Source organism: Lipomyces oligophaga, assembly GCF_038497815.1.
Source record: "Lipomyces oligophaga strain CBS 7107 unplaced genomic scaffold V1516scaffold_10, whole genome shotgun sequence".
Classification (NCBI taxonomy): domain Eukaryota; kingdom Fungi; phylum Ascomycota; class Lipomycetes; order Lipomycetales; family Lipomycetaceae; genus Lipomyces; species [Lipomyces] oligophaga.
The window spans coordinates 93064-106394 of NW_027117794.1; the positions used below are offsets into that span (position 1 = coordinate 93064).

The window sequence follows — 13331 nt, forward strand, 5'->3', positions numbered from 1 at the left end:
TCTGACTCAGAAGGACCGGAACATCTTTTGCGATTGGAACCTGTGCTCTGCGACTCGACTTACATAACTCGAGGCACAGAGGCGCAACGAGGCGGATACCGAATCGGGCAGGGCAGTGCACGGTTGTTGAGTGAGGTATTATTCAAATCCTCAGCAGAGTCTAGCATAAGCACATTTTAACTGCGATATAAAAATATCTCTATTTGCATTAATGTATTCAAATACCACCCTCACACTCATTCTAAAAGTTGTTGGAATCCGTAGAATATCTTCTGCAACTTTGCAGACTCCTGTTATATATACAGTAACAAGCATCCAAAGTCTGTAGGGCAAGTTCCGCATAGGCTAGCGGCACCCCGTAGCTCCGTGATGTAGTGATCGCTAGTACTAGCCCAATGCGGTGCTCTGATCCCGTTCAAGGCCTCTCCGGCCGCCATATCCTGCCCCCATGGCTTTCTTGACATCTCCACGTCCATCTCTCCATGACCAGAGAGCTAAGGCAGGCTGCAATCGACCACGACTCACTGCACGCACAAACATGAACTCCACGTGTATATTTCACCTGGACCATACCTTCCTGATTTCTATTATACCTGCCCGCGCTTGATTCTCGATTTTCTCGATCCCAGATTCGCGGTCAACAGTGACCAATGCTCGTTCGTTATCCTCGCGGCTTGCTAACTTCATAGCTCTTACCTGTTCTAAGACCCTCATCTCGATCCTTCTAGCTACTCCTTTAGTTCCGCTGTCCTCGCTTCCTGGTCTCTCCCGCTCTCTCCCCTCCCTCCCCTTCAAGCCCTCCATACATGCCTTCCATTACGTAGCCCATTCCCTTTTCTCAGCCAGTAGTACTTGTATACAGTCGCAAGTAATTACGGAAAAGGATAGACGGACTTAACGCACGTGCGCCGCCACGCCCGTCGGCAGCCCGTCGCGCGCGTCGCGGCCCCTACGCCGCCATAACGCCCACTTGCCCCGGCTCAGCAGCCTTTACAGTCATCTTCCGCAAGTGGGGTTGGTGCGGAAAAGTTAAAGTTTGTGCCACGGGAACGCGCTGCCTGATTTGGGAGGCCAAAGCGCCGCCGTCGCCAAGTGTAGTTAGCAGCACGAAGGTACCTTGAGTACCTAAATCTGTCCCAGTCAGCCCAGTTTAGATACCTGCCTTCCACCGTTGCTTCTACCACACTTCTTGTCCAGGCGCGCGTTCTCCCACCCGAAATTCCAGCTGTACACCCTCAGATCTCACTTCCTCTCGGATTTTGGCCATTTACTTATATTCCCCCCTGATCCTCCCATCTTCTTTGCTGCAGAAGATCAGGTCTTTTTCTTTTGCTCTTTAACAGTCTTCGTTCACGCTTTTACCACAATCAGCAACCGTGACATCTACGGAATAGCAACGCTACTGCTCTTCCGTTTACTTCAAATACCTTAGACGCTCCCCCTCAGAAATCAGTCAAAATTACGGTCCCTAGTATTTCTACCCAGCAGTCCTCGTCCGCTATGGACTTGACTAGCATTCTCAACTCCAAAGCAGCAGCAGCAGCAGCTGCCGCTGCCGCTGCTGCCGCTGCAGTCGCTGGAGGCAACGCGCAACAGCAACATCAGAACCAGTCTTGGTCTATGATGTCGCCCTCGCGTTCTGTTCGCAACCCTTCGCAGTCCCCCACTCCTTCGCTTGTTAAGTCTGAGTCTAACGACCGAACTTCTGTTGCGTCCCTTGTGTCGACTGTTAACTCGCCTTCTATGCTTGGACTTCCTTCTCCTCGTTCTCCGGCGAATCTCTCTTCCTCGGCCTCGTCTTCGGTTCCTGCGATTGGTGCTGTTTCTGGAGCTCCATCTTCGCTTTCGTCTATGACTTCTTTGCCTTCCGTTGCGCCTACACGTTATGTTCCTCCTCCTTCTCATCAGCAACAACAGCAGCAGCTTACTCTTCCTTCGTTGCCCTCTGCACCGTCTAACAACAACATTCCTTCACAACCGCAGCCTCAACCGCATATGTACCAGCAGATGCCACAACACTACCAACCACAAGCGCAGCCTCAACCGCCGATGCAACACTATGCTCCTCCTCCTCTTCCTCATCAGATGGCTCCTTACTCTCAGTCATACTACTCTCCGCAGCAGCACTACGGATCTGCTGCCGCTTCGTACGTAGATGCGTCTGGTGGCGCTCATTATGCGCCAGATTATTATCAGGCCTATGCACATGATCCTCAGCAGGCCTCAACCGCAGCAGCTACTAGTTCATATCTCAACGCTTATGCTGCTGCCGCTGCTGGTCAATCTGGATTACCTGCGCCTATTGCTCGTCCTCTTCTCCCCCCACAGCAACAACAGCAGCCGGCTCCGCAGCAGCAGCAACAGCATTATCCTCCTATGCCTCCATTCCCCATGATGCAGCAGCCGCAACATGTAGGAGCTGGTGTGGTTCCTCAGACACTTGCGACACAACACCAAGTCCCGCAACAGCAGCAGCAACAGCAGCATATTCTCCCACCTCCTCAAGCTGCGCAGCAAATGCCTACGACTATGACCAATCAAGGAGCTACTGATTCGAGCAATACTTCCCCGGGCGCTTTTGCAAAACAATTTGTCTGTGGTACTTGTTCTAAACGTTTTGCCAGACGATCCGATCTTGCTCGCCACGAGCGGATTCACACGGGCGTGAAACCGCACGTTTGTGATGTATGCAGTAAGCCATTCATCCAGAGATCGGCTTTGACCGTGCATTTACGTGTTCATACCGGTGAGAAGCCGCATAAGTGCGATACGTGCAATAAGGCCTTTTCGGATTCTTCCTCACTTGCTCGCCACAGAAGAGTTCATACTGGTAAACGCCCTTACATGTGTAACCAACATGGTTGTGGCAAAACGTTTACCCGACGGACGACTTTGACTAGACATTTGAACACTCATGCCTATGGCCCGCAATTACATGCTGTTTCTGCGCAGCAAGATGTATCTGGCCAACAGCAAGTGTCTGCTCAGCAAGTTCAGCAAGTTCCACAGGTCCAGCAAGTGCAACAAGTACAGCCACAGCAAAATCATTATTATGATGATGCATATAGACATGCGTACCAAGGTTATCAACTAGCTGCATGATTTAAACAGAAAAAAATTATAGAATGAAAATTGGTGACTCGAGTTGTGACTTGTAAATAAGGTGTATATTATTAATTTTGTTCTTGTCTTTTAATATCTGGATCGGTTATGTATTTAATTTATACTATGGATGATACTTAATATAATATTTTTTCTATCTTAATTAATAAGTGATTTTTTCTAGAAGCGGTAGTGTCCATGATGAGTATGTGAAGGTGTGAGGCCCAAACAATATGTTGAAATGAGAGTAGGGAAGGCCGGAATAACTCTTACATTACAGGTCCTTAGACCGAGGAACTGGGAAAGCGGGACGAAGGGGATCTTGTCATCGTGGCTTACGCAAAGACCGATATGGAGGCTTAGTGGCGCTCAGGGAGAGCATTCGGATTTCGGAACGGAGCCATCTCAACCTTTGACGCGGTTCGGTGGGGAAAAGTATTTGAAAGAGTTGTCTAGAAGAACAAATTTAGAATTTTAAGATATAAATTTCTGGTGAAGTGATACGACATGGTACGAGCAACGCACAATAACGCAGAATATGATATAACACGATTAAGGAGTAGTTGACTGACAACACTTCAGCAAATCAGAAGAGGAATCTCAAGTTCATGCACGAAACTAAATAAGAAAGGGGGAATGTAATAGAAGTATTTTTGCCTGTCTGAGTAATATTTTTGTTTCGTGGGGGAACTAATAGATCTAAGTTTTTGCTTGCCTAAAAAGTTTTTTTGTTTAGCTAATATTGGAAGGTTTTCTAACCGTAGCTGTGTGTTTCTCTCAACAGGAAGATGGTACCTATGGTACGATACAACAAGAGATGGAACGACGAAGACAAAAATGACTGGAAATTTGAGTTATCAAAATAAAAGACATCATCAATAGCAGGAAGTTAATAATAGCGGACTTTTGCCGATGATTCGTAACTGCAGTTTGAAATGACGGAATCACTCTTCTAGACTTTGAGAATGCACGCAGATTGCTGCCTGAATATCAATAAAATAAATAATTTGATGCAAAATCAGAACTGAATAGATATTTTACCGAAAACTTTTTGTAAATGTCTATCAAGTTTCGTGTTGTGCTCTATTGCTGAACTCCGTCAGCTTCCATAAAGTCTTACAAACTAGATAGAGCTATGTATTAACTCACTTTTAATAAGTCGGATTGGACAGGCTAAATTATACTTATTGGTACAAGATTTCCTCGGACAATAGTGGGCCTATGTCCGCTCATTGCTGCTCCAGCAATGTCTAAAAAGCTGTGCCCGGATGTTCCGCTCTTGCACTCTGACCAGGTGTAGCGAATCTCAAGTCACCGTGCGGGAGAGTCCATATTCATATGTAACTCGCTTGCATAGACCTTCGCGTTGATTTGTATTTAGAAGTCTACTGTTATTCTATTAAAGAGTTTGTGGTAGCTGAGAATGAATGATGATACTAAAATTGTCCTACAAGCTAAACGATATTTCAGCGGATTCGAGCTCAGTTTGTATTTTTTCACACACTGCGAATAAACTCCGTTATGCTGACTTTTTAAGATGAGAAAATTGATGCTAATTTCTATGGAATAAGCTCCAACCTTATGGAAAGGAGAAGTGTCAGTTGCACCTTAGCAGTATCGTGGCCAAGACGATAGGAACAGAGTATTAGCACCTCAGCTATTATACTTAGCTACTACTATATCACCACCTGAAAATGCGAGCGAGTAATATTCTAAACCTAGAGACACTGAAATTCTCTAAATTTGCTTATGTCAGTGAATTTGGATTGATCACATCTCGGTCGTAGACCTTATCCATGGGAGACACAAATATACTTTACACCCTTAGGCTCACCAATCATAATCTCCCCAGTAGCCCACAACAACACAGCCTTGTACATGCCGACCAGCAAAGATGCCGATCTCAAGAGGTAAGTTAATATGTTCAATTGCCATAATTCTGAGTGAATCCGGGCTCTGACAGGAACCAGAATCTTTATGGGCAGCCTTGCCATCGACCGCTAGCGGAGTCGCCGTGCATTTCTCTTACGATGCTAGATCAGATAGGCTAGTATACGCGTCCAACCGCTCAATTCATCTTCGTTCGCTTTCAAAGCCAGAGATTTCTTCGCAATATACAGCTCATGTAGCAAACACTAGTGTTGCAAAGTTTGCTCCCTCAGGATATTATGTTGCTTCTGCAGACGTCTCGGGCCAGGTCAAAGTTTTTGATTCGTCTGCTCCAATAGATCAGGATCCTGATCCGTCGATTATTAAAGCAGACATTCCCGTAATCTCGGGCCGTATCAATGATCTTGCTTGGGACGCCGATAGTAAGCGGATCATTGCTGTTGGTGATGGAAAGGAGCGGTTTGGTCATTGTTTTACTTTTGATACGGGCAACTCTGTCGGCGAAATTACTGGTCATGGTGCTGTGGTAAATGCCGTTGCGATTCGTCCTGTCCGTCCTTATCGTGCTGCAACGGTCGCTGATGATTATTCATTGGTCTGGTATACTGGACCTCCATATAAGTTTGTAAAGGCCATTCGTGGCAACCACTCAAATTTTGTCACGGACGTTTGCTTTTTGGTCGATGGATCATACGCTGTTTCTGTCGGATTGGACCGCAAATTGGTCATATATGATGGTCGTGAGGGTGATGTGGTCCTGAAAGTTGATGACGCCCATTCTGGAGGTATATTGGCTGTCGCACCAGCGTTAGGATCCACTGGACCAGCTGGGTTTGCTACTGCCTCGTCCGATGGTTCCGTCAAGCTGTGGAAAATTGTAGATGGTAAAGTGGAATCAGTATTACAATGGTCTTCGGTTGCCAATGGTGGGAATTTAGTGGGTATTACTTTCACTTCCGAGAAAAGTCTGGCTGCAATCGCGCTTACTGGAGATATCATTTATCTTTCCCTAGACTCTGCTGAGCCAGTTAGGACAATCTACGGTCACCAGCGCGCAATAACCGCTGTCCACGTTTCAAATGATAAATCAGTCATATACACCGGATCGTATGACGGACGAATTGTTGCCTGGAACGCTGCCACGGGAGAATCAAGTCTTGTGTCCGGCGCTGGATCTAATTTGGTTACAGGCATCATCGAACTGGACCATGCTATTTTTTCGGCCGGATGGGACGACAATTTGAGATTAATTGCCTCGGACAATGATTCTGCTGTGACACTTGAGTCTCAGCCAAAAGGTATTGCTACAGCATCAGGATTCATTGTGCTTGCGACTGAGTCCAAGGTGATGCTGTATGATCCATCGGGACTATCTTGCAAGACAAGCTATACGACGGCATCGTCGTCGATTTCTGTCAGTTCAGCATCTGGATCTTTAGTTGCCATAGGATTACTGTCCGGAGGGATAGAACTATTGTCTCTTCCAGAACTTAAGCCGCTGGCGAAACCTGCAATTGCTCCCGCTCGAGCTGCTGTTTCTGCGATTTCGATTTCTCCGGCGGCGGATCTCCTTGCCGTTGGCGATTCAGCAGGTAAGATTATTCTCTACTCCCTTGGTGATGGCAGTGTGGTTACTACACGATGGGCATTCCATACAGCACGAGTCACATCGATTTCATGGCATCCAGACGGCAGATACGTAGTCACCTCAGGACTCGATACGAATTTGTATGTTTACAGCGTCGACAAGCCTGCAAAAAACTTGAAAGTTCTCGGAGCCCATAAAGATGGAGTGAATGCTGTCACTTGGTTGGGCGACTCGAAAATTATATCCGTTGGTGCGGATGCCTGTGTAAAGATTTGGTCCGTTGAGCAGCTGGCTTAGAAGAGTCGAAGAGTGAGAGTTTGTGCGGCTGGCTGTTTAGGCTGTAATAGATTTTTTTCCTCATAGACAATGAAATTATGTATCTAAAGCGTAATCTAGTTGTTCAAAATTGTCCATGCATAGATGGTTTGGACAAGTTATAAAAATTCAAAGTAGCGCTGGAATCATTGGAATTAGAAACGAAAGTATTAAGAACTTGATTCGATTTGTTGCGAGCATGTCGGATCTTGAGCCAGCTTCAAAGCGGATTCGGATTGATTCGACACTAGATGAACAACAGACAGAGAGTATCGGAGTACTGGAGAACCAAGTTGGCATAACTGAATATTTGAATTCTGGGAAAGGATTTAAAGGGCTGATTAAGCAACGGTATACTGATTTCCTTGTTAATGAGATTGGACTTGACGGCCATGTCTTGAAAATCGAGTACATCCCTACAATCCCAGAGAAGAAGTTTGAGCAAGTGAAACCGAAAGCTGATAAACCAGCAAAAGATCACGATGATATTCAGGCTGCGGATATCAAAGCTGAAACCGAGATTCGAAAGATTTTAGGAGAAGAAAGTATTGTCGCTGCACATGAAATTTTGAGCGGGGAGAAGAAAGGGAGTTTTTTAAGCTCGGTTACGATTGACGATAAGATTCTACGAGGCAAGGTTCATGGGCTGTTTCGCGCGGCATATGAAGGAAAGCTAGATACGACAACCACAAAGGAAAACTACATTTCTTTTAAAAGAAGTAGTGGTCGCGAGCGGGGTGGAAAGCGTCATACCGGAAGTGGATCATTGTCGATTAAGGAAAATGTTGATACGGAAGTTTTAAAATCGGCTGGGAGCAAAGACAAATATACTTATTTTACTTTGTACAAAGTTAATAAAGAGACACCTGATATTTGTCGAGTAATAGCCAAATTTTTGCGACGGAATCCGAAATCAGTAACGGTTGCAGGGACAAAAGATCGGCGAGGTGTCACTGTTCAACGCTGTTGTGTCCAATCTGTTCCCTTGGAACGTTTAGTTCACTTGAATCGAGTTTTATCAGGCACTCTGCTGAGTGATTTCAAATATCACGACGAAATGCTAAAGCTAGGAGACTTAAGTGGCAATGAGTTTGTAATTACGCTGAGAGAAGTGGTTGTGGCTCCCGACGTTATTGATTCTGCCTTCATGGCATTACGTGATAATGGATATATTAACTACTACGGGATGCAACGTTTTGGCACTTTTTCCATTTCGACTCATGAAATCGGGAAAGCAATTCTGCAGCAAGATTATGCTGCTGCTGTGGATTTGATTCTACGACCTCAGCCGCTGGCATTGCGAGATTCAGCAGCAGCAAGACAACAATATGCAAGCGAACCGGATGAACCTTCCAAAGCTTTAGCGCTGATGCCTCCTTATTGCGTAGCGGAAAGTGCCGTTCTGCGAGCTTTAGTTGACTCGCCATCGGATTACTTGGGCGCTCTTATGAAAATCCCTAGAGGATTGAGATTAATGTTTGTCCATGCATATCAAAGCTATGTATGGAACTCGGTGGTTTCAAAACGATTCGCTCAATATGGCGAGAAAATCGTAGAGGGTGATCTAGTTCTGGTCACCAATACTACTGACCAAACTAAAAATCAGGTAAATGAGGACTGCCAGGAAGTTCAAGAGGATTTTGCGGAAGATGTGCTAGAACAAAAGCAACCTCTGGTTCGAGCTCTAACTGCGATAGAGGCAGCGAGCGGTAACTTTTCAAAATACGACATCGTTATGCCTACACCTGGCTGGGACGTCATATATCCTACAGATTCCCTGTTACTTTCGACCTACGAAACGGTGATGCAAAACGATAATCTAGATCCTCATTCCATGAAAAGAAACGCAAAAGAATTTTCGCTTTATGGAGGATATCGTCAAGTATTCGCAAAACCGGATCATTTGGAATGGTGTACACGGACATACTCCAGTTCCACCGATGAACTTGTTCGAACTGATTTGGAAATTGCGAAGGCAAGAAAAGAAAATATAACTCTGGATCGGATTAAGCAGCAGTCCGAAATTCCTGTTGGTGAGAAGCTAGCCGTAGTGGTTACCATGCGTCTCGGGACTGCTCAATATGCTACCATAGCCCTTCGGTAAGCCCACTGCATTAACTTTAATTTTTAGTATTTCATTATCTTGTGCGCTAACAAACCAAACTAGAGAAGCAATGAAAATTGAGACTTCGCGAAGAAGTGACATGTTGGCCGTACGAATAGAATAGTCAGCAGTAGATATCTGATTCCACGTCACGTGCCGAACTGACGTGTGAGTACTGCGTGAATGAAAAGTAATAGTTGTTGTATATAATAGAAGTTTTTCCTGCGTTGTAGCTATATATTGTTTTCTATTTAGGGGAAAACTGAAGAGTTTTGTTGGTTAGAATATGTCTGGATCACCACCTTCTGGACCATTTGGCCAGACTGGAAAAGGTACCGGAAGCGCTGGAGCAAGTAGTCCTGCGAGTATTACTGGAGGATCCTCACCGACAGCTCAGACAGCGCAGGGAGCTCAAGCAAATCAAATCCCGCAGGTCGTAAGGACGTCGAGTCAATCATATTTACAACCTACCGCTGGAATTAAGAGGGCGTCTTCAGGATCTGCGACGACGTCTTCAGGGTCCGCTAGCCCGTTGATTTCATCTGGGACGCTACCAGTTCCGAATGCTGCCAAACGACCAAAACTCGCAACTTCTGCTTCGATGCCAATGCCTCCACCGATAGGCACAGCAGGTATTTCGTCCCCACCATTTTCGTCGAAACCAGGCTCGCCAGGAATTATTGCCGCCAGGTCGCCGTCGGCTATGCCGTTGAGTAGATCGGGCTCGCCAGCTACAGCTACGACGGCGGTGTCGTCTGCTTTGAGTGCTTCAGGAACTGCACTTGCACATAATAATTTACCAACTCACGGAGGATCACTGATGAACCCGGCAAATGCACCAGTCGCTTCAGGTGGAAGTGGACTTGCGAAAGAAGACCCGTCAGTGATGTCGGATGCGATCATTTCAGCAGGCATTGATTTACGAGCAGAGGAAGAGCTATTGCTAGCAGGTCCGCGAACTCATGGATCGATGGGAAATACAGGGCCACCAATAGGTACAGGATATAGAGCCAATTCCATGGGAGGGCAACAGTTAATGTACAACGATCCCGCATTGATGCAACGACGCACTCCGTTTTTAAATTTGCAAGCCGTTCGGGAGGTGATGCGCCAGTCAGCACTTGGGTCTGGCGTTCAGGTTCCTACTGCAGCGGCTGTCGCATTATCAGCGACCGGAGAAGGACGAGGAAATGATGCAATGATGTTAATCTCGTTGGCTTGTAAAGAATGGCTTTCTGACATTCTTACTGCCGCAATCATAACCGCACGATATCGACGGGATTCAGGGATCAGGAGTAGCAGTACGTCGAATGCATCTGATGTTGCAAAGGCATTAAGACAGATTGCGATTCGCGACAAGGAATTAGAAGACAAATATCAGTTAGAAAAGGCTCAGCTAGAAATTCGAATGGGTGCAACAAGCACAAATCCATCGACTCCCTCGGCTTCGGCAAGTAAGTCAGGCTCGTTAGTTGGCACACCAGGAAGTGACTCAAAGCCACATGCTTCTGAAGAAGTGATGCATCGTCAGACGAATGCAACAGCGGCCATGATGGTTTCCGGAGGACGACGGAAGAAATACTCTTGGATGACTGGAACAGCTGGTGGCGCAGGAGGAGTGAGTTCAGTTAATTCCAGTCCAGGGACTCCAGGAGTTGGATCAAGAGATAGCGCCGGTTTGTCAAGCAATAATCATGGGATCCGGATCCGTGAAGCTAGGGAAGAACCCGGAGTCGTGATGAGGGATTTACTGTATGTGCTTGAAAACGAGCGCGATGCTGTGCGCAATTTGATCATGAAAGGATGGTGTAAATTAAGAGATTAGTTTTGTCTTCATATGGAATGTATTTTGCTTTTATCTATTTTGATGTACTGAGGTGTTAACAATAGTTGATTACGTAACTATCATGGCCCTAACCGTACGGAAATTTTCCCTTTATCATTCTCAGCCTTTATATACGTCGCAAAGATAATGTCTGCGCGGAAATTGCTGAGATGTGCACGATGGTATTCTACGGGAATTAACGGGTCTAATGACCGATTGGCCAAAATTCAGAGTCTGATTGGCCAGACAAAGAAAATCAATCGATATGATCAGCCTGCTGCGACCGATCAGAGAGAGGAATTCAAAGACTTGGAAAACCTGGATGCGAATATTCTCGAAAACTTAAATGGACAGAAAATCCACAAACTGACACAAGTTCAGAAATTGGTGTTACCGATTTTATTGGATCCAAAATCAAAGAATAAAAGTCTTGTTGTTCAAGCATCCACAGGGACCGGCAAGACTCTTGCTTATTCGATTCCGATTATCAATCAGATATTAGTCCGGTCAGCTAATGTAACAGTTGGGGAAGATGTGGGGACGATTGATGATAAGAATCCAAATCGACCCTACGTACTTATTTTAACGCCAACAAGAGATTTAGCTTTTCAATGCGGAGCCGTCATTGAACAGCTCGTGAGCTCAATTCCTGCCGATCAGAGAATCCTGGTGAAGATTTCGGTCGGAGGTACTCCGGTCCGAATCGAATATCGGCGAGTTTTTGAAAACAAAGGATGTAATATTCTAATTGCTACGCCAGGAAGAGCGCTATATTATGTAACACAGTATCCTAGCTGCTTTGAAAATGTTAAGATCAAGGTTCTCGACGAAGCAGACAAGTTGGTTGATCTCGGATTTTCGAAAACGCTGGAGAAAATTCGACTAAAGCTGAACAAAGTCACGAAGCTAAAACAGATCTTGGGTTTTTCGGCCACGTTCACAGATCAAACTTATAGAGCGATCAAGAGAGAGTTTCCGCAGGGATATCTGAATTTGGCACCAACCTTGTCAGATCAGGCGAGTGCAGAGGATTTACCAGTCATTAGAAATGAAGTCGTGTATGTAGAATATCTGCAGCAGATGTATGAGCCATTACTATATATGATTGAAAGAGAGCAGAAAGAGGCAAAGTTTAAAACGATTGTATTTGCAAGATCAAACCGAGAAGCGCATTATCTATCGCAGGTTTTTGGACGATTACTCGATTCATGTGGTCTACCAGTTTATGCAATGATTGGTTTAATGACAGTCACTGAACGGAAAAAATCACTTGATGAGTTTAAAAGCACCGACCGAGGAATTATGTTCTGTTCAGATGTGATTGCTCGAGGAATTGATATCCCTGATGTATCGCATGTGTTCCAAATAGGACAAGCATCAACGGTCCAGCAGTTTACTCATCGAATTGGTCGGACTGGGAGGGCTGGGAAAGAGGGTAAGAGCATCACGATTCTATGTGATTTCGAGCGACCTTTTGTAAGTGATCTGGAAAATTATGCCCAAATCAAGTTCGCTTCCTACAATGAATACGTTTCTGATCCTGACCTGTACGGTCGATTGCGACATGCTGCAGCAGAAGTGTACAGAGAGTCCAAAGAAGGTTCGATTGTCCAAAATTGTGATACGATATCTAGTACCACGACAAAAGAAGATTTTTCATGGAAGGAGATTTTGATCGGACAGTTGGTCATGTCGATATACGGTTTCTACGCTGCGCTGCCACAGAATCTTAACAATATTGGCATAGAACCTCAACAAAGACAAAAGTCAAACTATAGACTGTACTGCTACTGCTTTGCGCTTGCGGAGATCCTGGGATACCCTCCAAATACAAGAATTCGAGTGACTGAAAATCAGCTCGATTCCTGGACACTCGGAGTCGGGCAAGAGCTCAAAAGATTAAAGAGCAGTCCTAAACTGCGACATATGATTCCTATTCCTGTCAAGATAGTCAAAAATGTTTAACTGAGTGCTATGGTTTTATATGAATATGCTCTAGTTCTCTTTATAATCCGAATCAACCTTTATTTTCGCAAATCACATCATCGCAGCAACGGTTGCTGGTACTCTAAAAGCCCGAAATCGGCCAACTTGGGTAGCATCATTCTCGATTAGCCTAGCCGTTCTAGTTGGTCGTGCTCGGGGCCGTGCAGGGGCATCAAGGAGGAGGCGCCTGGTCTTTACAGTGGCCGCAAGCTTGGTCGTTTCGTCAGTTGGTATGTCTACTGAAGCGGCCATCTCCGTCGCGTAGAGGATGATCGGAAGGTACGTAATTGTAATATAGAAATACAGAAATATTAAAACTCCTCTTGTTTCGCTGATTAGATTCTCATACAATTATAACTTCCACATTTAGTAAATCAAATGTAAAACTACAACAACTTCAAACTGGTAAACGGTCTTTCCACCCACTTTCAGCAATAAGAACTCAAACAAGTGGCTGTCGGCCTGTGCGAGCAAGCCCCCGACGGCGGCCGACCAGAATTGTCCTCCATCCTTTGTCTTGT

The 13331-nt window shown here is 45.4% G+C and overlaps 5 protein-coding genes across 5 annotated transcripts; all 5 read left to right on the forward strand.

Annotated features, from left to right (window-relative positions):
* Window positions 1-1181: 1181 nt before the first annotated feature.
* V1516DRAFT_681835 (uncharacterized protein) lies at window positions 1182-3249 on the forward strand. Its single transcript, XM_066923296.1, has one exon. The coding sequence runs from the start codon at window positions 1501-1503 to the stop codon at window positions 3100-3102; it is 1602 nt and encodes a 533-aa protein (XP_066774969.1). The 5' UTR covers window positions 1182-1500; the 3' UTR covers window positions 3103-3249.
* Window positions 3250-4996: 1747 nt separating this feature from the next.
* V1516DRAFT_687845 (WD40-repeat-containing domain protein) lies at window positions 4997-6877 on the forward strand (the record flags this gene model as incomplete). Its single annotated transcript, XM_066923757.1, has 2 exons — window positions 4997-5012; window positions 5073-6877. The coding sequence occupies 2 exons, from the start codon at window positions 4997-4999 to the stop codon at window positions 6875-6877; spliced, it is 1821 nt and encodes a 606-aa protein (XP_066774970.1).
* Window positions 6878-6892: 15 nt separating this feature from the next.
* V1516DRAFT_681845 (pseudouridine synthase) lies at window positions 6893-9234 on the forward strand. The gene is made up of 2 exons (XM_066923297.1): window positions 6893-8995; window positions 9063-9234. Exons 1-2 carry the CDS (start codon window positions 6993-6995, stop codon window positions 9121-9123), a joined length of 2064 nt encoding a protein of 687 aa, XP_066774971.1. The 5' UTR covers window positions 6893-6992; the 3' UTR covers window positions 9124-9234.
* A 585-nt stretch (window positions 9235-9819) lies between these two features.
* Window positions 9820-10824, forward strand: V1516DRAFT_629769 (transcription initiation factor TFIID component TAF4; the record flags this gene model as incomplete). Its single annotated transcript, XM_066919905.1, has 3 exons — window positions 9820-10092; window positions 10138-10411; window positions 10484-10824. 3 exons carry the CDS (start codon window positions 9820-9822, stop codon window positions 10822-10824), a joined length of 888 nt encoding a protein of 295 aa, XP_066774972.1.
* Window positions 10825-10971: 147 nt separating this feature from the next.
* V1516DRAFT_629936 (P-loop containing nucleoside triphosphate hydrolase protein) lies at window positions 10972-12789 on the forward strand (the record flags this gene model as incomplete). Its single annotated transcript, XM_066919912.1, has 1 exon — window positions 10972-12789. One exon carries the CDS (start codon window positions 10972-10974, stop codon window positions 12787-12789), a length of 1818 nt encoding a protein of 605 aa, XP_066774973.1.
* Between the last annotated feature and the right edge of the window lie 542 nt (window positions 12790-13331).